The sequence below is a fragment of the Pelobates fuscus genome, chromosome 3, assembly GCF_036172605.1.
Source record: "Pelobates fuscus isolate aPelFus1 chromosome 3, aPelFus1.pri, whole genome shotgun sequence".
In the NCBI taxonomy this organism is placed as follows: Eukaryota; Metazoa; Chordata; class Amphibia; order Anura; family Pelobatidae; genus Pelobates; species Pelobates fuscus.
The window spans coordinates 418,191,227-418,216,082 of NC_086319.1; the positions used below are offsets into that span (position 1 = coordinate 418,191,227).

At 44.1% G+C, this 24,856-nt stretch overlaps 1 protein-coding gene across 2 annotated transcripts in view; it reads right to left on the reverse strand.

Moving 5' to 3' along the window:
- Positions 1-14,377: 14,377 nt before the first annotated feature.
- Positions 14,378-24,856, reverse strand: part of PCOLCE (procollagen C-endopeptidase enhancer) — a 62,532-nt gene continuing 52,053 nt past the window's right edge. Inside the window, exons 5-9 of one of the 2 annotated variants that reach the window (XM_063449767.1) lie at positions 23,105-23,241; positions 17,471-17,859; positions 17,201-17,272; positions 15,689-15,862; positions 14,378-15,604 (exon numbers count right to left, since the gene is read on the reverse strand). In XM_063449767.1, coding sequence (XP_063305837.1) covers positions 15,474-15,604; positions 15,689-15,862; positions 17,201-17,272; positions 17,471-17,859; positions 23,105-23,241 — 903 coding nt within the window. In that variant the 3' untranslated portion in view covers positions 14,378-15,473. The remainder of the gene's footprint in view (positions 15,605-15,688; positions 15,863-17,200; positions 17,273-17,470; positions 17,860-23,104; positions 23,242-24,856) is intronic. The other variant, XM_063449768.1, reaches the window with a different exon arrangement.

Below are 24,856 nucleotides of genomic sequence, written 5' to 3' on the forward strand. Positions count from 1 at the left end.
CCCCAAAACAAGGACAGAAGGTGCCTGTAGCAAGTGTGTTAAAAAATGATAAGCTTAGAGTCATGTCTACAAATGCTCGCAGTTTAGGGAATAAGATCCATGAACTTGTGGCAATAATGGCAACTGATAGTGTAGATTTAGTCGCTGTTACTGAGACATGGTATAATGAAAAAAATGACTGGGACATAGCAATACCAGGGTACTCTTTATATAGAAAAGACAGGGAAGGCAAGAAAGGGGGAGGGGTGGCCCTGTATGTGAAGGATAGCATAAAATCTAGCCTAATAAAGGTTAGTGAGACGAACATAGAGTCCATTTGGGTTACGTTAGAATTTGGTAATCACACAGTAGTTCGTGTAGGTGTGATTTATAGGCCCCCAGGACAAATTGAAGATTTAGATAATCTACTAGTTGAAGAAATAGCTAAAATGACAATGAAGGGGGAAGTTATCACCATGGGTGACTTTAATCTTCCTGATGTGAATTGGAAAACAAAAATAGCTACTTGTGCCAGAAGCACACATATTCTAAACTCCCTACTGGGATTGTCTCTAAAACAAGTCGTTGAGGAGCCAACTCGTAAAGAGGCCATACTAGATTTAGTGTTAACAAATGGAGATTTGGTATCAGATATTACTGTAGGTGAAAGTTTAGGATCCAGTGATCATCAGTCAGTGTGGTTTAATAAAGGAACAGTGACTGAGTCACACCACACAAAAACAAAAGTTTTAGACTTTAGAAAAACAGACTTTTCTAAAATTAGAATATGTGTAAAGGAGTCATTATCAGACTGGATCAACTTAAATGGAGTCCAAAATAAATGGGATTATTTAAAAGCTGCACTACTGAAGGCAACAGAAAATTGCATTAGGCTTGTCAGTAAAAGCAAAAAATTCAAGAAAAAACCAGAGTGAGGAAGACAGAATGACCTATAAGATTAGGCAGAAAAAGGCTAAGCAAGTTATAAGAGCTTCCAAATCACACACAGAAGAGAAAATAGCACAGTCAGTAAAAAAGGGGGACAAAACTTTTTTTAGATACATAAATGAGAAAAGAAAAGTAAAACAAGGATTAGTTAGATTAAAAACAAAAGAAGGAAGGTATGTAGATGAGGATAAAGGTCTAGCTGACTGCCTCAATGAATATTTTTGTTCGGTATTTACAGCTGAAAATGAAGGAAAGGGACCTCTGTTAAAAAAAAGGATAAATGAGTCATTTATTACATGTGAGTTTACAGAGGAAGAGGTTCTATTTCAACTGTCAAAAGTAAAGACAAATAAGTCAATGGGACCTGATGGAATACACCCAAAGCTATTAAAAGAGCTTAGTGGTGTACTAGCAAAACCATTAACAGATTTATTTAACCAATCATTGTTAACAGGAGTAGTCCCAGAAGATTGGAAGTTAGCTAATGTTGTGGCCATTCACAAGAAAGGTAATAAGGAGGAGTCGGGCAACTATAGGCCAGTAAGCCTTACTTCAGTAGTGGGGAAAGTGATGGAAACCATGTTAAAGGATAGGATTGTTGAACATCTAAAAACACATGGATTTCAAGATCAGAGACAACATGGGTTTACTTGAGGGAGATCATGCCAAACTAATCTTATTGATTTTTTTGATTGGGTAACTAAAATTATAGATCAGGGTGGTGCAGTAGACATTGCTTACCTAGATTTCAGTAAGGCTTTTGACACTGTTGCACATAGAAGGCTTATCAATAAACTGCAATCTTTGAGTTTGGATTCCAATATTGTTGAATGGGTAAGGCAGTGGCTGAGTGACAGGCAACAGAGGGTTGTAGTCAATGGAGTATATTCGAAGCTTGGGCTTGTCACCAGTGGGGTACCTCAGGGATCTGTACTTGGACCCATTCTCTTTAATATTTTTATTAGTGATATTGCAGAAGGTCTTGATGGTAAGGTGTGTCTTTTTGCGGATGATACTAAGATATGTAACAGGGTTGATGTTGCAGGAGGGATAAGCCAAATGGCAAATGATTTAGGTAAACTAGAAAAATGGTCAGAGTTGTGGCAACTGACATTTAATGTGGATAAGTGCAAGATAATGCATCTTGGACGTAAAAACCCAAGGGCAGAGTACAGAATATTTGATAGAGTCCTAACCTCAACATCTGAGGAAAGGGATTTAGGGGTGATTATTTCTGAGGACTTAAAGGTAGGCAGACAATGTAATAGAGCAGCAGGAAATGCTAGCAGAATGCTTGGCTGTATAGGGAGAGGTATTAGCAGCAGAAAGAGGGAAGTGCTCATGCCATTGTACAGAACACTGGTGAGACCTCACTTCGAGTACTGTACACAGTACTGGAGACCATATCTTCAGAAGGATATTGATACCTTAGAGAGAGTTCAAAGAAGGGCTACTAAACTGGTTCATGGATTGCAGGATAAAACTTACCAGCAAAGGTTAAAGGATCTTAACATGTATAGCTTGGAGGAAAGACGAGACAGGGGGGATATGATAGAAACATTTAAATACATAAAGGGAATCAACACAGTAAAGGAGGAGACTATATTTAAAAGAAGAAAAACTACCACAACCAGAGGACATAGTCTTAAATTAGAGGGACAAAGGTTTAAAATAATATCAGGAAGTATTACTTTACTGAGAGGGTAGTGGATGCATGGAATAGCCTTCCAGCTGAAGTGGTAGAGGTTAACACAGTAAAGGAGTTTAAGCATGCGTGGGATAGGCATAAGGCTATCCTAACTATAAGATAATGCCAGGGACTAATGAAAGTATTTAGAAAACTGGGCAGACTAGATGGGCCGAATGGTTCTTATCTGCCGTCACATTCTATGTTTCTATGTTTCTATATCTGCCAAGTGACCCTATGTAGGGAGAACAGTCCCTATTCTGCTCTGTGTCAGTGTGTATCAGGGATCCTTAGGATAGGTGTCAATCCATATCTGCCAAGTGACCCTATGTAGGAGGAACAGTCCCTATTCTGCTCTGTGTGAGGAGGAGGAACGGGAAATAATTAGCTTGGCATCCAACCTTGTGCAAATGGGGTCTTTCATGCTGTCGTGCCTGTTGAGGGACCCTCGTATTAAAAGGCTGAAGGAGAACGACCTGTATTGGGTGTCCACGCTACTAGACCCCCGATATAAGCAGACAGTGGCGGAAATGTTACCGAATTACAAGTCGGAAAGGATGCAGCATTTGCAAAATAAATGAAAAAGTATGCTGTACACAGCGTATAAGGGTGATGTCACAGCACAACGGGAATCTAACAGGGGAAGAGGTGAAAGTCATCCTCCCACGACCACGCCATATCTGCCAAGTGACCCTATGTAGGGGGAACAGTCCCTATTCTGCTCTGTGTCAGTGTGTATCAGGGATCCTTAGGATAGGTGTCAATCCATATATGCCAAGTGACCCTATGTAGGGGGAACAGTCCCTATTCTGCTCTGTGTCAGTGTGTATCAGGGATCCTTAGGATAGGTGTCAATCCATATCTGCCAAGTGACCCTATGTAGGGGGAACAGTCTCTATTCGGCTCTGTGTCAGTGTGTATCAGGGATCCTTAGGATAGGTGTCAATCCATATCTGCCAAGTGACCCTATGTAGCGGGTAACAGTCCCTATTCTGCTCTGTGTCAGTGTGTATCAGGGATCCTTAGGATAGGTGTCAATCCATATCTGCCAAGTGACCCTATGTAGGGGGAACAGTCTCTATTCTGCTCTGTGTCCGTGTGTATCAGGGATCCTTAGGATAGGTGTCAATCCAAATCTGCCAAGTGACCCTATGTAGGAGGAACAGTCCCTATTCTGCTCTGTGTCAGTGTGTATCAGGGATCCTTAGGATAGGTGTCAATCCATATCTGCCAAGTGACCCTATGTAGGGGGAACAGTCTCTATTCTGCTCTGTTTCAGTGTGTATCATGGGCTCTGAGGACAGGTGTCAATCCATACCTGCCAAGTGACCCTATGTAGGGGGAACAGTCCCTATTCTGCTCTGTGTCAGTGTGTATCAGGGATCCTTAGGATAGGTGTCAATCCATATCTGCCAAGTGACCCTATGTAGGGGGAACAGTCCCTATTCTGCTCTGTGTCAGTGTGTATCAGGGATCCTTAGGATAGGTGTCAATCCATATCTGCCAAGTGACCCTATGTAGGGGGAACAGTCTCTATTCGGCTCTGTGTCAGTGTGTATCAGGGATCCTTAGGATAGGTGTCAATCCATATCTGCCAAGTGACCCTATGTAGGGGGTAACAGTCCCTATTCTGCTCTGTGTCAGTGTGTATCAGGGATCCTTAGGATAGGTGTCAATCCATATCTGCCAAGTGACCCTATGTAGGGGGAACAGTCTCTATTCTGCTCTGTGTCAGTGTGTATCAGGGATCCTTAGGATAGGTGTCAATCCAAATCTGCCAAGTGACCCTATGTAGGAGGAACAGTCCCTATTCTGCTCTGTGTCAGTGTGTATCAGGGATCCTTAGGATAGGTGTCAATCCATATCTGCCAAGTGACCCTATTTAGGGGGAACAGTCTCTATTCTGCTCTGTGTCAGTGTGTATCAGGGATCCTTAGGATAGGTGTCAATCCATATCTGCCAAGTGACCCTATGTAGGAGGAACAGTCCCTGTTCTGCTCTGTGTCAGTGTGTATGAGGGATCCTTAGGATAGGTGTCAATCCATATCTGCCAAGTGACCCTATGTAGGGGGAACAGTCTCTATTCTGCTCTGTTTCAGTGTGCATCAGGGATCCTTAGGATAGGTGTCAATCCATATCTGCCAAGTGACCCTATGTAGGAGGAACAGTCTCTATTCTGCTCTGTTTCAGTGTGCATCAGGGATCCTTAGGATAGGTGTCAATCCATATCTGCCAAGTGACCCTATGTAGGAGGAACAGTCCCTGTTCTGCTCTGTGTCAGTGTGTATGAGGGATCCTTAGGATAGGTGTCAATCCATATCTGCCAAGTGACCCTATGTAGGGGGAACAGTCTCTATTCTGCTCTGTTTCAGTGTGTATCAGGGATCCTTAGGATAGGTGTCAATCCATATCTACCAAGTGACCCTATGTAGGGGGTAACAGTCCCTATTCTGCTCTGTGTCAGTGTGTATCAGGGATCCTTAGGATAGGTGTCAATCCATATCTGACAAGTGACCCTATGTAGGGGGAACAGTCTCTATTCTGCTCTGTGTCAGTGTGTATCAGGGATCCTTAGGATAGGTTTCAATCCATATCTGCCAAGTGACCCTATGTAGGGGGAACAGTCTCTATTCTGCTCTGTTTCAGTGTGCATCAGGGATCCTTGGGATAGGTGTCAATCCATATCTGCCAAGTGACCCTATGTAGGAGGAACAGTCCCTGTTCTGCTCTGTGTCAGTGTGTATCAAGGATCCTTAGGATAGGTGTCAATCCATATCTGCCAAGTGACCCTATGTAGGGGGTAACAGTCCCTATTCTGCTCTGTGTCAGTGTGTATCAGGGATCCTTAGGATAGGTGTCAATCCATATCTGCCAAGTGACCCTATGTAGGGGGAACAGTCTCTATTCTGCTCTGTGTCAGTGTGTATCAGGGATCCTTAGGATAGGTGTCAATCCAAATCTGCCAAGTGACCCTATGTAGGAGGAACAGTCCCTATTCTGCTCTGTGTCAGTGTGTATCAGGGATCCTTAGGATAAGTGTCAATCCATATCTGCCAAGTGACCCTATGTAGGGGGAACAGCCTCTATTCTGCTCTGTGTCAGTGTGTATCAGGGATCCTTAGGATAGGTGTCAATCCATATCTGCCAAGTGACCCTATGTAGGGGGAACAGTCTCTATTCTGCTCTGTTTCAGTGTGTATCATGGGCTCTGAGGACAGGTGTCAATCCATACCTGCCAAGTGACCCTATGTAGGGGGAACAGTCCCTATTCTGCTCTGTGTCAGTGTGTATCAGGGATCCTTAGGATAGGTGTCAATCCATATCTGCCAAGTGACCCTATGTAGGGGGAACAGTCCCTATTCTGCTCCGTGTCAGTGTGTATCAGGGATCCTTAGGATAGGTGTCAATCCATATCTGCCAAGTGACCCTATGTAGGGGGAACAGTTTCTATTCGGCTCTGTGTCAGTGTGTATCAGGGATCCTTAGGATAGGTGTCAATCCATATCTGCCAAGTGACCCTATGTAGGGGGTAACAGTCCCTATTCTGCTCTGTGTCAGTGTGTATCAGGGATCCTTAGGATAGGTGTCAATCCATATCTGCCAAGTGACCCTATGTAGGGGGAACAGTCTCTATTCTGCTCTGTGTCCGTGTGTATCAGGGATCCTTAGGATAGGTGTCAATCCAAATCTGCCAAGTGACCCTATGTAGGAGGAACAGTCCCTATTCTGCTCTGTGTCAGTGTGTATCAGGGATCCTTAGGATAGGTGTCAATCCATATCTGCCAAGTGACCCTATGTAGGGGGAACAGTCTCTATTCTGCTCTGTGTCAGTGTGTATCAGGGATCCTTAGGATAGGTGTCAATCCATATCTGCCAAGTGACCCTATGTAGGGGGAACAGTCTCTATTCTGCTCTGTTTCAGTGTGTATCAGGGATCCTTAGGATAGGTGTCACTCCATATCTGCCAAGTGACCCTATGTAGGAGGAACAGTCCCTATTCTGCTCTGTGTCAGTGTGTATCAGGGATCCTTATGATAGGTGTCAATCCATATCTGCCAAGTGACCTTATGTAGGGGGAACAGTCTCTATTCTGCTCTGTTTCAGTGTGTATCAGGGATCCTTAGGATAGTTGTCAATCCATATCTGCCAAGTGACCCTATGTAGGGGGAACAGTCTCTATTCTGCTCTGTGTCAGTGTGTATCAGGGATCCTTAGGATAGGTGTCAATCCATATCTGCCAAGTGACCCTATGTAGGGGGAACAGTCTCTATTCTGCTCTGTGTCAGTGTGTATCAGGGATCATTAGGATAGGTGTCAATCCATATCTGCCAAGTGACCCTATGTAGGGGGAACAGTCCCTATACTGCTCTGTGTGAGGAGGAGGAACGGGAAATGAGTAGCTCGGCATCCAACCTTGTGCAAATGGGGTCTTTCATGCTGTCGTGCCTGTTGAGGGACCCTCGTATAAAAAGGCTGAAGGAGAACGACTTGTACCGGGTGTCCACGCTACTAGACCCCCGGTATAAGCAGACAGTGGCGGAAATGTTACCGAATTACAAGTCGGAAAGGATGCAGCATTTGCAAAATAAATTAAAAAGTATGCTTTACACAGTGTATAAGGGTGATGTCACAGCACAACGGGAATCTAACAGGGGAAGAGGTGAAAGTCATCCTCCTCCTCCCACGACCACGCCATATCTGCCAAGTGACCCTATGTAGGGGTTACAGTCTCTATTCTGCTCTGTGTCAGTGTGTATCATGGTCTCTGAGGACAGGTGTCAATCCATACCTGCCAAGTGACCCTATGTAGGGGGAACAGTCCCTATTCTGCTCTGTGTCAGTGTGTATCAGGGTCTCTGAGGACAGGTGTCAATCCATATGTCAAGGTGTCAATCCATATGTCAAGGTGTCAATATGTCATATGTCAGGTGTCAATCCATATCCATTGTGATTTAGGAATGTTAGGTTCGCGAACGTTTGCGGAAGTTCCCGTTCGCGGTTCGCGAATCTAAAATTTCATGTTCGCGACATCACTATACAGAAGCAAAGTTAAAGTCCAGTCCGAGTTCGTTCAACAGGAAATCTATCAGCATAGAAGGGATGATTCAGAAGCAAAGGTCAAGTATTCATTCCGGGTCGGTATCAGAAGATAAATCAGAGTTGAAGATAAGAGTTTCAGGAGGATTCCGGTGACGGGACACAAGGAGTCTCCATAGAGGATCCTAAGATAAGGAGGAATGGACTAGTTTGCAAACAAACAGTTCAACACATTAATTGTGCCCCGAGGCACTGACGATGGACGTTTAAATAATCAAGAGTTACGTACGTCAGTGCCGTCTTAAAGGGCCAGTAATAAAAGCACAAAATTCCTGACAGGTAGTTAAGACCGCATAAAACTCGTCACTGGCTGAAAGTTGCATACTTCCATAGACAAGTAAAGTAATAATTCAGGGGGCATATCTTTCATCACTTTATAAGGACCGGTAGATACCCTGCAATTTAGACACTCTTGAAAAAGGCGCCAGAGAGCGCTGAAACACGCGTCGAGTTTTTACGCTATTTTTTTAGTTAGGACACATATTCTATGTAGCTCTCTTATTCTCTATTTACTTTAAACTTTTGGAATGATTGTAGGCAGAGTATCTTGAAATAAGCAATAGGGACTGGGCTCCTAGAATCTAAATGAGTAATCCCTTACTGTGTCGTTACATAGCATTTTTCTAGGTAGCTTACTCGACAGTAGCTCCTTTGACTTACGTTTTTGCCTATTCGTTTGGATACACTGTTTCTCTCATTAGTAAGAAGTTACACATATTGGGGGACCTCCATTATTACTTTATTGTCTATGGAAGTATGCAACTTTCAGCCAGTGACGAGTTTTATGCGGTCCTAACTTCCTTTGTGTTCCTATCCTGCTGTTATTTATTGGGATCTACGTGTCGTACTGGGGGTACTGTATACTTTTTTCACGTGAGGGAGTATTTTCATACGGGCTCTAACCATACTTGCTATATTTAGCCGTTTTCTTTCCCCTTTGTTACCACACGGCTTCAAGCTGCCTTGATTGCCTAAGTGTGCATTATACATCTGGGATTTTGGTGTCATAAGGGGGCGCTTATATGCCTTAATGGAAAGAATCATTACCATATTGACAATATCATAATAAGAATAGTTAGCCCTCTCTCCCCCTCCCGTTATTGAGTTGCGGTTACCCTAGACATCTATCCCTCTGTATGCCCCGCTATTAGCGGTTAACACCGCAAGGTACCCCTATACTTAGACTACATACAAAAGGAACTCCTAAGTTTTCATTTTGCCTTTAGTTTCCAACTGGTTGTCACGTGACTTACTACTAAACTGTATAATTATTCTCTAATTCACATATTGAGAGTTATCCAGGGAGACAATTTAGATGAGCTACAGGGATTCTGTCCTTTTTAAATCACTTGCACGTTTTTCGTTTTTTGTTATATAAGTCCATAGACTTTATCAAGTATTATTCAATAAAGATTGTTTTATACCTTTATTATACTATCATTTCGTGCCTTACGAGTCACTATTACTTTGTAGGTACACTTTTGGAGAGATTTTGAGGAAAACGTTTTTTTGTGCCCTTTATCCTCTCTAGTATCTATCTTAATGTCTTCCCCTCCCTTCTTCTTACCTTTTACCGGGGAGAGGGGCAGGGCCGGCGCGTCCATAAGGGCGCCCGAGCAGGGGGGGCGCAAAAATCCGAATCCCCAGCCATCGGCTAGGGATTCGGATTTTTATAATACCGCAGCCTACCTTGCACTGCTGAGGCTGCCTGCTTCCCTGACTTCTGGACCGGAGGTGAAGTTCCTGCCGCGCCGCCCACTCCCGATGATGTCAGGAGGAGGGCGCGACTTACACCTCCCCCAGAGTCCCCTGCGGTCCACCGTCGGATGCATCAGGGCCGGGCTCCCTCTGCTGGCTCCAATATGGCGGCGCCCATGACAGAGAGAAAACAGGAAGGTAAGGGAAGGGAAGGGAAGGGGAGGGGAGGGGAGATAGGCAGATAGGCCCAGGCGGACTTTAGTTTAATATGGTGAGCCGAGTAGGTGGCCTGACTTCCGCCCCCTTTCCCCTGACTCCATATTGTCAAAGTCCTGCAGGCAGGCGGCAGGCGGCAGCAGACTTACTTTGGGAGAGCTGCCTCTTCTGCAAGACTGCTCCCCATAGTGTTGGAGTGCCTGCAGTCTCCTCAGATCCCCATCACTTTAGAACTGTCTGCCAGCACTTGAAGGGGGTAAGATTAATTTTTTTTTTATATTTGATTTTTTTTTTTATATTTAATTTTTTTTATATATATTTAATTTTTTTTTTTTTTTATATTAAATTTTTTTTTAATTCTTTATTATTATTATTTTTTAAAATTCTTTATTTTTATTTTGGTTGTGCATAAAATAACATTGGGCTTGCACAGCTCCAACAGCTGTTGCAAGCTTTCTTTGACAGGTATTACAAACATAACATGGTATACAGGGCCGGCGCGTCCATAAGGCGGCCCAGGCGGCCGCATTAGGGCGCACCGGCTCTGGGGGCGCAAAATTCCAGTGACCGGCAGGAGGGAAGTGCTCCCTCCTGCCTGGTCACCTCCTGGATCCCCGGAGCTGCTGGGAGGCGTGCGGCTGAAGTTGATTAGGAGGCGGCGAGGGAGCTCTCTGATCTCTCTGACCGGCTCCCTCGCGCGCCTTTTGCTGATGCCGCGGGAGCCGGAATATGACGTCATATTCCGGCTCCCGCGGCATCAGAAAACAGCCTGCGAGGGAGCCGGTCAGAGAGATCAGAGAGCTCCCTCGCCGCCTCCTAATCAACTTCAGCCGCACGCCTCCCAGCAGCCCCACTGGGCCACCAATGAGAGACCCACGCCAGCACTCCAGGTAGGGAGGCTGGGTGGGACATTTAAATGTAATTTATTATTAATTACTTTATTAATTACTGTGTGTGTGCATGTGAGTGTGAGTGTCTGTCAGTGTGTGTGTAAGTGTGTCTATGAGTGTGTGAGTGAGTGTGTGTGTGTCTGTCAGTGTGTGTGTCTGTCAGTGTGTGTGTAAGTGTGTCTATGAGTTTGTGTGTGAGTGAGTGTGTGTGTATGTCAGTGTGTGTGTGTGTGAGTGAGTGTGTGTGTGTCTGTCAGTATGTGTGTCTGTCAGTATGTGTGTAAGTGTGTCTATGAGTTTGTGTGTGAGTGAGTGTGTCTGTCGGTGTGTGTGCGCATGTGAGTATGTGTGTGTGTGTGTGTGTTCGAGTATGTGTCTGAGTTTGTGTGTGTGTGTGTGAGTGAGTATGTATTTTTCTGTATGCCTGTCTGTATGTATGTATCTGTATGATGGTATGCCTCTGTATGTATGTATGTGTCCGTATGCCTGTATGTCTTGTACGTATGTTTCTGTATGTCTCTGTATGCATGTATGTAACTGGATGTATGTTTGTCTCTGAATGTCTGTATATATGTCTCTGTATGCATGTATGTAACTGTATGCCTTTATGTCTCTGTATGTACGTATGTGTGTGTCTGTGTGTCTCTGTATGCCTGTATGTCTTTGTATGCATGTTTCTGTATGTATGTATGTGTCTGTATGACGATATGCCTCTGTATGTATGTATGTGTCTGTATGCCTGTCTATATGAATGTGTCTGTATGACGTTATGTCTCTGTATGCATGCATGTATCTGTATGTGTGTATGTCTTTGTATGCCTGTATGTATGTGTCTGCATGCCTGTATGTCTTTGTATGTATGTTTCTGTATGCCTGTCTGTATGTATGTGTCTGTATGACGGTATGCCTGCATGTCTCTGTATGCATGTATGTCTCTGCTTGTATGTCTCTGACCGTATGTGTCTGTATGTCTCTGTATGATTATTGCTGTCTTTGTATGACAGTGTACCTGTATGACTTTGACTGTGTGACTGAAAAATGATGCCTGTGTGCCTGTGGCTTGGGAGGAAAGACACACAGGTGAAGATGCATTTTTTTTTTTTTTTAATGAGGGTTGGGGGCGCCAAAATGCATCTTCGCCTGTGTAACTAAAAATCCTAGCACCGGCCCTGGAGAGGGGACATAATGCTGCAAGCCCTGGTGGTCCAGTGGTGGCATGTTCACTTTTGCCTGCTGCTTCTCGGGCTGCAGGGTAACGCACAGCAATGCTCTGACCAGCCTGCTCGCAGGAGGAACACAGAGCCTTCCAGGCCCTTCCCTCCCTCTGCTGGAACTAAGTGCAAGCAGGCCGGTGAGGGAGATATTGGATGGGGCTTACAGCAAGGCTGGCTCTGCATGGGCCGGCAGGGGAGATGAAATGATGTGTGTGACTAAGATTAAACTCACAGGCTATATATGTGGATACATGTTGGATCACTCACTAGTAAGACCACTGGTCACCGGGGCACCCAGATGTTGGAGTAAGAGAACTCCGCATTACAAGAATCAGCTGGCTGAGTAAGTTAATTGAGACCTACAAGCATAGGTAATAAACAAAAATGTAAACAGAAAGTATTAATATAACATAGAGCATTAATATAACGCTGCCCCTTTAATATGTTGTCTGACTCCGCCATCGCTGTATTCGCACTGGGTCTCTGAGTAGAAGCACAGAAGTAGGATCAGCCGATCCCCATCAGCAGGGCAAAGTGCTCCTCCAGCCCCAGGCCCACATCTTGATTGCACAGACTAGGGGACATTGAGGGGTCGAGTCCCTACCCCGTCTGAGGTAAGCAGGGGTTCCAGATAGTGAACACCATTTCCGGCGGGTGATCCTTCGCTTCTGTGGGCGATGCTTGGAGGCAATGCCTCTAAGGACTCTCGATCCGGGTGGGCAAGCTGTAGGGTGTGTACATGCTGGTACAAGGATTCCGCCTAAAGGAGTTCCACTCCGGCAGGACTTCTCTCTTATCACTCCCCTGTCGCTTGGGTATGATTGCTCGGGAACGCTCCTGTATTCTCACCCAGAACTTTTTGAATATGTCATCCAGGCACTGCAAAGCTGTTTTAGCAGTGTGAGACTTAGGTTGCTGGTATGGAGGTAGGCCCATCATAGTGGAAAAGGGGGCAGCCGCCATCCTAAATGCTGGGAATAAATGTCGGCAGCGGTCACCCTGTTTCTCCTGTTGAAGTCTGGGTGGGCAGCCCCTGCGTGTCCTGAGTGGACCGGGATAACCCTGACCGGCCCAAGAGGGGTGGGGGGGCTAGGAGTGCAGCGATACCAAGTGTCCAAGATCGAGGAGAGCAGCCACCTCTTCCCGGCTCGGTTCCCAGTAGGCTGCAGCAGAGTATCTCGGTTCGTTGGTGGGTGACAGAGACGTGGTAAGTCTTAGTGTGGGCACCTAAAAACCCCTCACAATATGAGGGCCCTGCAGAGCATATGGCTTCTGTGCAATCAGGTTTATCACCCCAAAATTGGCTCAATTTGCAGGAATGAAACATGTCTGCCCTGCATGGGAGTCAGACTCCGCCCCCAAGGCATTGACTTTTAACTTTAGCAGGGGCCCGCTCACCTATAGCTTTAGGAATACATATTTGTATTGTTAACGGTATAGTATTCCTTGAACTTATACAAGTGACTGAGAAGGGAAAGCAGTAGTACCCTCCTACAGATAGTTCACCTACTCTCGGCCATTGTAGCCAGGGCCATCAACGCGGGGCAATCAGGACAGCTGCGGGGCCCAGTTACTCCTGGGGGGCCCAAAGCAGCTGCCCTGTGGGTCAGCCCTAAGGAGGCTCACCGGGTGGCCCATGCACTTAGGCTACCCAGTGGGCTTCTATGAACAGGGGCCCGGTCGGGTGCTGTAGCCCTTTAACAGCATGACCGGACCCTTTCTTTTCAGCAACATGGGAGGAAGTTGTAGCCCTTTAACAGCACGACCGGACCCTTTCTTTTCAGCAACATGGGAGGAAGTTGTAGCCCTTTAACAGCACGACCAGACCCTTTCTTTTCGGCAACATGGGAGGAAGTGACTGCCGCGAGTCACTTGCTTCCATAAAGGGAGCAGCTGCGGGAGGGACCATGAGGAGCAGAGCAGGAGTGAGGAGAAGGCAGTGAGGATAGGGGCTCCTCACTCCAATCAGCCTCAAACACCACACTGGACCCCAGGGAAGCCACCCTCCAGCAAAAGGTAGGAAACTATATAAACACACATTCAAAAAAAACCATAAGACATAAATGCACGCTTGCACCCAAACTCCAACACCACATACAAACACATTCAGACAAACATACTTCATACAGAAACATGCTTACATTCAAACAGTGCAAAATACAGCCCTGCAAGCATGGGAAATTAGTAGAACCCCACCTGTCAATGCATTGTTGGAGTTGCACGACAGATAGGGTCGTCCAAACTTGCAATTGGGGAGCCAAATAAAATTCTTGCACCAGGGATCTTTATACTTTAGTTCTGCCACTGCGTTGGGGTGGAGGGCGTGATTGCATGTAAGGGATTGGGGGACACGGTCTATGGGGCCCCTTGCAAATGCTTGCCCAGGGTCCAATCATTATTAAAGACGACCCTGATTGTAGCCACTGGTCATGCTTTGTGCACTGGTTTACATTGATGGCAGATTTGGGGAAAAGGTATATTATTGTTTGTTTTGTTTCAATTAAAAATATTATTTGTATTTAAATGAACCTGCCATGAAATAGCCACTTTATATCCTCCAGAAATTCTTGAGACCCATGCATTTGTGCTTTCATCTTCTCTCTACTCAGCCCATGAGATCAGTGTGAAACACAAAGTGAAACAGCGAGGTGGATCAAAATATCATTTATTATATTGATATAAAGAGAACCAGTACCAAAACTATTCTTAAGGAACAAGACACAGAAACCATGAAAGTAAAGCAAGGGGAGGCTGAAATAAAGAGGCGTGGGAAGGGAGACACATTTTAGAAAGTGAGCCTTAGACAGAAGCATAAGAAAGATCTTGGACAGAGGGTGTGAGTTATAGAGAACGGAATTGGAAAAGAATGGACAGAAGGTGGGAAAAAGAGAGGAACCGACCAGGAGGTTCAAAATGGTTGGAGGGTGGGATGGGGACAGATAGAAAGGTAAAAATGCAAGAAAATCATAAATGGCAAGGGAATAGAAGGAAAGGAAGGAAATAAACAGAACAGTAAGCCGGGGATAGTGAAATATTGATCATTAAAAAGGCAGAAATTTACTAACGTGCTAATCGTTTTACTAAGTTAAAACAATTTCTCGATCTTTGCAGAACAACACAAATCTCTGTCCAACATCTCTCATAAAAGCAACAGACATAGAAGGCTGATATAGGAAACTAAAGAGACAGAGAAGTGAAATACGACATCATAGAAAAACAGTAAGGATTTCTTTCTTTTCCAATTTTAAATAGAATTTCTGGGTGGCTAAAAAAAAGTTTGAGATAATTAGCATAAAGCATCAGCAGAGTGAATTGCTGTCAGAAAACAGAGAAGCGCCAACGAAGGCAGGGGACACAAAAGTGATATTAAACTCTAGGCTGATCTTGGGTTTGGTACCTAGATTGTTCGACTCAGAAGCTGACACTGAACATTTGGATTGGAAATTGGCAAAATGTATTTGGTCAGAGGAGTAGGATCATAAAGTGGCACAGACTATGTTGGGATTGGAAAACGGCACCAGTCATGTGTATCAGAATGACACTTAGCATAGGGTTAAAAAAGAATGGGAGAGAATGTGTCAGACAGCGGCGCAGAGTGCTTTCCATTCAGGAAATGTTGCCGAGTGTTTCACTTGGGAAAGTGCATTGGGTCACAGCGAGGCACAGCAGATTGGCGTCAGTGGGAAGCGCAGAATGTTGGGTGAAGACGGGGGCACAGTGCATCGGATTGGAGAATGGCAGACACTAGCAAGACTTCTTGGCGATATTTGACAGGGCCTGATGCTGTGCTGCTTTGTAGACAATGACAAAACTCTCAGGAACAATCATTCCTCTTCCTTCCTCGTCAATAGCTCCCATGAATAGATAGCTCGTGCCTAGAAACATAACATGCATTCAGTATCATTTAATTACATGATCACTATCTGTGTATTTACCTCGCTGTCCTCAGTGTATGTTACCTCGCTTCAGGATGGGGCACCGAGGACATACATTGACCACTTTAATGGTCATACTTTTCCCTGCTTGCTGGATGCTCAGGTCACCCACTTTATAGGAGTCAATAATGTTGACGGTAGCCACTACAGTGTTCTCCACTTCACCCTTAACGAGAGACTTCACTGTCCCGGTCACCACTGCCGAGGTAGAAGAGGAAGCAGAAGTAGATGGTATCAATAGTAAACTCTTCCTTTCATCTTAAAAATCATGTTACTAGAAGCTTAAAAACTATAAACCATGTAACGTAATCTGCTTTTTTTCATTTTTTTGCAATTTATATAACAATGGGAATTCATTAAATAATATGTCATCAGTCAAGCATTACATTACAAAAAATACATAATGCAGAACATTGCAATCAAGTAAATTGCATATAGGGATTAATCCACAACTGATTGTTTTTATATATGGCTCAAAATATATTTATCTTTATGGCAGACCTGTCAATGCTATTGGTTAGTATGGCCAACTGCTGACAGGGTCTGAAATATTAGCGCAGAACAGAAATACCTTTTTGGACACATACAATAGAAATTACAAAACTGATTAAAGGGACACTATATTCGCAAAAAACAGCTTTAGCTTAATGAAGCAGTTTTGGTGTATAGATCATGCCCCTGCAGCCTCGCTGCTCAGTTCTCTGCCATTTAGGCGTTGTCACTTTGTTTATGCAGCCCTAGACACACCTCCCGGCATGTGACTAGCATCACATTCCTAAACACTTCCTGTAAAGAGACATCTAATGTTTACACTTCCTTTATTTCAAATTCTGTTTAATTCAGAATGTATCTCCTGCTCTGCTAATAGCTTGCTAGACCCTGCAGAAGTCTCCTGCATGTAATAAAAAGTTACATTTACAGAGCAGGAGATAAAAACTTTTAAAGTGAGTTACATCTGATTGAAAATTAAACCATTTTATTTCACGCAGGCTGTGTCAGTCACAGCCAGTGGAGGTATGGCTAGGGCTGCAAAAACAGAAACAAAAGTGATTTACCTCCTTAATAGCAGACAATTGAGCAGTGAGACTTCAGAGGTATGATCTATACACTAAACTGCTTCATCAAGCTAATGTTGTTTTGGTGACTATAGTGTCCTTTAAATATAAATGGAAATACCACTTGTTAGATAATGCCACCAGAATGTAACAATAATAAAGGTTATTGGACATAAAATTCACATTCCCCTTTCCCCAGCCCTTTCCATGTGATCAAGTGACAGCAATTCTAAATGTTTATTAGTGAGACTGAGGATTTTCAATGGGTTGTTGGTGTCGGTGTTCTGATATGTATCCCAAAGCTATACAGTTACAAGTTCTGGATGTATCACCATTGTGATAGCCATGGTCAGCGGGTCACACCAATGAAGACCCATAACTGTCTGTGGAAAGACAGAACATCTTTAAAAGACTATAGGGTATATATAATAACCCTGTGAGTCACTCAAATGGTTAAGAGACAATGAAATGATTTTCTTACCAAACTGATTGGCGCAGTAATGGCTGCTGAGCGTCCCTGTTTTTCTGCACTTTTCAGGACATTTCACGGACCCTGCTGAACATAGAACGTTTATGAGAATGTGTGATAATTAATATACATCTTGTCCAATATAGTCTGTTACATTTGATACTTGAGAAATTATTAATAGCTGTTAATTTAAATTATTGTGCCAGGCAATATGAGTAGGATAAATTAAGAAGAGGAACATATTTTTATATCAACAAACTTTTGGATTAGTCTGGTCTTCACCTGGGCTCCTTGACACACCTGATGAAGCAGTGGACTTTGCCTTGGGTGTAGCTACAGTTGCCACATTTGTCTCTTTCGTTGGCTTTGATTTCCTAGTGGGTTTGGCTGTGGCCATTGTGGTAGGAATTGCTGTAGCTTTCATGGTAGGCTTGGCTGTGGATTTCAGGGTTGGCTTGGCTGTGGCTTTTGGTATGGGTTTGGGTTTTGGAGGTTCTTTAGAGGGGATCTTTGGAGCTGGAGCACTGGCTGAAGTTGATTTGGAATCCAGGCTTTTCTTAATAACTTCGGAAGCATCTTTCATTCTGTAGAAAGCCTCAAAGCCATCGGCCGTGACACTGAGATCTGATACGAACTGAACCAGCATCTCGTTATCATCAGAATAAATAGATCTGAAAACCAAAATGCAGTGGATGGAGGTCACAACAAATGTTGTCCATAATAACCTTAACTGCTGTAAAAATGGCGGAACTCTCTTTTACGAAACAGTTATGAACATCTCGCCATTGAAAATCCACTATACTATGTGTTAACCTTTTTTTTTTTTTTTAATATTTTAAATCTAGCACTCCGTTCAGTCCAGCACAGCCACGGCACACATTGCATTAGATGAAGAGGCGAAGAAACCTTGTTTAATTTCTCCTCTGCTCCATATGCTCTCTGAGATGACTGCAAGGTGCAAAGGACAGAGCTTGTAACGACGATTGACAGGGAGCTAAGTTGGAGGCGCCCAATTACAGGATAAAGATGGGTGGAGTTCTAAATTTAATTTTATGTCTTAGACCACCAGAAGTATATGATAAAATTAATTATCTTCCAGCAGATTTAAAAAACATTTCCTTCCTTTATTCTCTCCTAGGGTATTGGAAAGGTATATACACCATCTATAAAGGAAATCAGACATCAGTCATATTGCAGCAGATCGTGATCCATATTATCAGCCCAAAAAAACATCTATGCGTTTTGTGAAGACCACACTTTATCAAGACAAAAAGATATGCCGCAGAGTGACCCTCCAGAAGAAAGGTAATGAAAACTTTGCTTTGGTGTGTTAGGCTTTACCTGTATATATTTGTCAAATAAGTGAGTAAACATAAAGCTAAACATCATTGCAAGTGATAGATCCCCTTTAAATGTTACCATCACTCATAGAGATGTGCATAGCCTGGCAGAAATTGTGAAGGTTTGTCATTGATTTAGAAAATAATAGACTGATAATGCAAAAAAATATATTTTATTGAAGGATAGTGATGATTTGAAGCAAATTATTATCACATAGGTGTTTGGCTCCTTTTTAAACTGAAATCACCCAAATGGCCCTGTCACGACAGTGACCCCTTCACACAGAGTGAAACCCAGAGGAAGACGTTTACCAGACCTTAGAGTGCCCGGACTTGCGTCTGAGAGTTGTCAAAGGAATAGCCAGAGGTCAAGGGAATACAGAAGACGGGCACACGATAATCCAAGCCGAAATAATGGGAAACCAGAGAACAGAATAGTCAGAGTGGAAGCCAAGAGTCAGATACCAAAAAAGACAATCAGAATATAAAGAGCACTAGAGGACTCAAACAAGAACCACACTAGGGTGCCTAACAAGTGCCATGGTTGCCTTTTTATAGTGTGGGATCTTTAGCTTTAAAGCCACGCCCCCAAAAGGTCAGGGAGCGTGGCCACGTTATAATTTTGGTGGCACTATTTTGCTGACGTCGGCGCGCATGTGCCGCGTCATAAAAATGGGCGTGTTGCGAGCGGCCGGCGTCAGAAGGACTGAGCCGCCTCCCGGAAGTATTGGAAGAGGACGCTGTGCGGGTCCGGCAGGGAAAGGTAAGTTATCGTTACAGGCCCTGATCAAAAGTTTACATACCCTTGAATATTTGGCCTTGTTACAGACACATAAGGATACACATGGGTTAAAATGGAAATTAAAGGTTCCTTTCCCACACCTGTGGCATTTTAAATTGCAATTAGTGTCTGTGTATAAATAGTCAAAGAGTTTGTTAGCTCTCTTGTGGATGCACTGAGCAGGCTAGATACTGAGCCATGGGGAGCAGAAAAGAACTAGGACGAAGCAGGCAGGCGGCGAGGGAGGCTGTTCTTGCAGCCTCTCACTCTTCCCTCGCGCGCCCTCTGTTATGCCAGGAGCCGAAATATGACGTCATTACGACCCCGGCATACTAAACAGTGGGCGGGAGGAGTGAGGAGCTGCCACACACTGGACCCCAGGGAAGTGAGTGTTTGACTGTCAGTGAGTGAGTGAATGGGTGTGTGTGTGTCTGTCAGTGAGTGTCTGCCTGTGTGTGTGTCTGTCAGTGAGTGTATGTATGTATGTCAGTGAGTGTCTGTCAGTAAGTATCTCTGTGTGTGTGTGTGTCTGTCAGTGAGTGTCTGTGTGTGTGTCTGTCAGTGAGTGAGTGTATGTATGCCAGTGAGTGTGTGTGTCTGTCAGTGAGTGAGTGTATGTATGCCAGTGAGTGTGTGTGTGTCTGTCAGTGAGTGAGTGTATGTATGCCAGTGAGTGTGTGTGTGTCTGTCTGTCTGTCTGTCAGTGAGTGAGAGTGTGTGTGTGTGTCTCTCAGTGAGTGTATGTCAGTGTGTGTGTGTGTGTGTGTGTGTGTCTGTCAATGAGTGAGTGAATGTCTGTGAGAAAGTGTGTGTGTGTGTGTGTTTGTGTCTGTCAGTGAGTGAGTATATGTCTGTCAGTGTCTGTGTGTGTGTGTTTGTGTCTGTCAGTTAGTGTCTGTGTGTGTGTGTGTTTGTGTCTGTCAGTGAGTGTATGTCTGTTAGTGTGTGTGTGTTTGTGTCTGTCACTGAGTGAGTGTATGTCTGTCAGTGAGTGTATGTCTGTCAGTAAGTGTCTGTGTTTGTCTGTCAGTAAGTGTCTGTGTGTGTGTGTCTGTCTGTTAGTGAGTGTGTGTCTGTTAGTGAGTGTATGTCTGTCAGTGAGTGAGTGTTTGTCTGTCAGTGAGTGTGTGTGTCTGCCAGTGTGTGTCTGTAAATGAGTGAGTGACATGAGGGGCAGCAAAATGGATCTTTGCCTAGGCAGAAATCCTTGCACCGGCCCTGACTACAACTGCCCAAAAAATTATTCAGGATACAAAAAAAAAATCCACAGGTAACCTCTGGCAAAAGACGATGTGGTTGTTTCAAGGAGCAAAATACGACGATACTCGAACAAAAATGAGCTGCATGGTCGAGTTGCCAGAAAGAAGCCTTTACTGCGCCAATACCACAAAAAAGCCCAGTTACGATATGCCAACAACACCTTAGCACGCCTCACAGCTTCTGGCACACTGTAATTTGGAGTGACGAAACCAAAATAAAGCTTTATGGTCACAACTATGAGCGCTATGTTTGGAGTGGAGTCAACAAGGCCTAGTGAAAAGAATACCATCCCCACTGTGAAGTGGTGGCTCACTGATGTTTTGGGGGAGTGTGAGCTCTAAAGGCATGGGGAATCTTATGAAAATTGATGGCAAGATGAATGCAGCATGTTATCAGAAAATACTGGCAGACAATTTGCATTTTTCTGCACGAAGGCTGTGCATGGGACGCTTTTGGACTTTCCAGCATGTCAATGACCCTAAGCACAAGGCCAAGTTGACCCTCCAGTGGTTACAGCAAAAAAAGGTGAAGGTTCTGGAGTGGCCATCACAGTCTCCTGACCTTAATATCATCGAGCAACTCTGGGGAGATCTCAAACGCGCGGTTCATGCAAGACCACCAAAGACTTTGCATGACCTGGAGGCATTTTGCCAAAACCAATGGGCAGCTATACCACCTGCAAGAATCAGGGGCCTTCTAGACAACTATTACAAAAGACTGCACGCCGTCATTGATGCTAAAGGGGGCAATACACAGTATTAAGAACTAAGGGTATGCAGACAGGGGTCGTTTCATTTTTTTCTTTGTTGCCATGATTGTGCCATTCTGTTATAACCTACAGTTAAACATGAATCCCATATGAAATATGTTTTGCCTGCTCCCTCATCTTTTCTATATGGGATCAAATACTGTATTTGGACAAAAAGAACTCTGATGTGAAATGCAGGAAGTGGTATCATGATATACGGATGGTTTTGAAGGAGGAGTTACGGACACACTGTTTTGCTTCTCCTCCTCTCTCTGTGCTCTCTCTATGCTGACTGACTTATAACAATCAGTGAGAGCCAGGATAGCGATAAGACAGGATAGCGATAAGACAGAGGTAAATTCAAAGTGAATTTCAAATTTAAGGCTAAAGTGGCTGACCTGGAAGCATAGATGATTTAGAGAACTTTTCCAGTTTGTCTGTTTTGGCCTTAAATTTGAAATTCACTTTGAATTTATCTCTGTCTTAGAACTCAGTTCTTGGCTCTCTATCACTGATAAGCTCCACTCTTTTCACCTGTCAGTCAGCATAGAGAGAGAGCACAGAGAGAGGAGGAGACACACAATATGTTTCTGTTTCTTCTCTTCCACTACATTCTGTCCCACCACTGAACTGGATTAAATTGTTAATTGCTAAATGTTTAATATAAACAAAATGGAGTATCACGTGAATAAAACAGTTAACATAAGTTACAGTTGATTTTGATTATTTATAAAATGGTGAAATTTCTAGAGAGATTATGCCAGAAAGTTGGTTACACTGATATAGTTTAAGTACATGAATCTGAATTTAATCGTACAGCAAGTCTAAGCCGATGTTCTCCATTTATATTAAAAGATAAGTCTAACCCGGTTCAGTTCTAAAAATACTGATTTCTATAAAAAGTTACCGTTTTAGAAAATGAAAAACAGAGGGCAAGCAAGCTGAAGTGCTTTATGTATTTGACATTTTCCTGTGAGAATATATGTACGTGAAGAACTGATTACTTCCATTAACCAAAACCCCATTAAATTTCACAGAGCCGGAGCAATTTAACCAAAAATAATAATAAGACCCCGAACCTTTAAGCAACAATCCACAATCAACACGGGGTTCCTTCAACCTCAACTAACTTGAGCTGATAGAAAGCTAAAAACCCCACCTCAACCTCCCAGACCTTCTCAGACAAAACACTAACCTACACCCAAATCAAACTAGGCATACCTACATACGATCTATCTATATGATGCCAATCTCCGATCGGAGATTCCTTAGCTCAGCTTGTTCATACAACTCACTAAATGTAAAAATGTGCAAATTTAACGCATAACTTACCTATGTTCAAATAATAATGCGCTTGTGGAAGCTGTTGTGGCTATACAAGCACTGCTGTAACCCCATGCACAAAAAAATTAAGAATTTATAAAAATAATAATAAGAAATTACATCGGCAGGATGCGGCTGTGTAAAGCTGGTAGAATTGTAGAACTATAAACGGTGCCTGGAATTAACATGTGAACACATCTCACACAGAGAATTAAATGAGATAGAGCCATATTCACGTTGGGTATCTTTGTGGAAGGCAGACCTCCCTCTGGAGTGGGATCTATCTATCAGGTCTTAGTAAATATAATTTTCTCTGTTCTTGTACTACAACCTTTTCTGGAAACAGGTTAGCAGGAAGAGCTTTGTTGGCAAATGATAAAGGAAAGGGACAATAAGGGAACTCTAATGGAGGTCACTGGTGGCTGTACCGGAATATACAACCATGTATTCATTACCATACTCACACTGGGGCAGAATCTCCGCAGAACTTTCCAATCAGTCTGTTGTTGTCAGTTTCTCCACCGTTGAACACAGCAACATAATCATATCGGCAATAACTATCCTCTTCAACATCAAACTTCTTGAATGATAACTCTACAACCTAACAGACAGACAGATCTGGATGTTAGAATGTACTCTACACATATAAATATGTATTTTATAAAATGGGCTGTGACAGTTTCCTTTGTAACGAGATAGTTGTCAGGTCAGTGAAGCCTCCGTGATGGATAAGAGAGCGTCTCACACACAGGGATTCCTATAAGTTATAGGGTCAGTGACGCCCCCTCTGCTGGGATAGGAGAGCGTCTCACACACAGGGATTCCTATAAGTTATAGGGTCAGTGACGCCCCCTCTGATGGGATAAGAGAGCGTCTCACACACAGGGATTCCTATAAGTTATAGGGTCAGTGACACCCCCTCTGATGGGATAAGAGAGCGTCTCACATACAGCGATTCCTATAAGTTATAGGGTCAGTGACACCCCCTCTGATGGGATAAGAGAGCGTCCCACACACAGGGATTCCTATAAGTTATAGGGTCAGTGACGCCCCCTCTGATGGGATAAGAGAACGTCTCACACACAGGGATTCCTATAAGTTATAGGGTCAGTGACGCCCCCTCAGATGGGTTAAGAGAGCGTCTCACACACAGGGATTCCTATAAGTTATAGGGTCAGTGACGCCCCCTCTGATGGGATAAGAGAGCGTCCCACATACAGGGATTCCTATAAGTTATAGGGTCAGTGACGCCCCATCTGATGGGATAAGAGAGCGTCCCACACACAGGGATTCCTATAAGTTATAGGGTCAGTGACGCCCCCTCTGATGGGATAAGAGAACGTCTCACACACAGGGATTCCTATAAGTTATAGGGTCAGTGACGCCCCCTCTGATGGGATAAGAGAGCGTCCCACACACAGGGATTCCTAGAAGTTATAGGGTCAGTGACGCCCCCTCTGATGGGATAAGAGAGCGTCTCACACACAGGGATTCCTATAAGTTATAGGGACAGTGACGCCCCCTCTAATGGGATAAGAGAGCGTCTCACACACAGGGATTCCTATAAGTTATAGGGTCAGTGACGCCCCCTCAGATGGGTTAAGAGAGCGTCTCACACACAGGGATTCCTATAAGTTATAGGGTCAGTGACGCCCCCTCTGATGGGATAAGAGAGCGTCCCACACACAGGGATTCCTATAAGTTATAGGGTCAGTGACGCCCCATCTGATGGGATAAGAGAGCGTCTCACACACAGGGATTCCTATAAGTTATAGGGTCAGTGACGCCCCCTCTGATGGGATAAGAGAGCGTCCCACACACAGGGATTCCTATAAGTTATAGGGTCAGTGACATCCCCTCTGATGGGATAAGAGAGCGTCTCACACACAAGGATTCCTATAAGTTATAGGGACAGTGACTCCCCCTCTGATGGGATAAGAGAGTGTCTCACACACAGGGATTCCTATAAGTTATAGGGTCAGTGACACCCCCTCTGATGGGATAAGAGAGCGTCCCACACACAGGGATTCCTATAAGTTATAGGGTCAGTGACGCCCCCTCTGATGGGATAAGAGAACGTCTCACACACAGGGATTCCTATAAGTTATAGGGTCAGTGACGCCCCCTCAGATGGGTTAAGAGAGTGTCTCACACACAGGGATTCCTATAAGTTATAGGGTCAGTGACGCCCCCTCTGATGGGATAAGAGAGCGTCC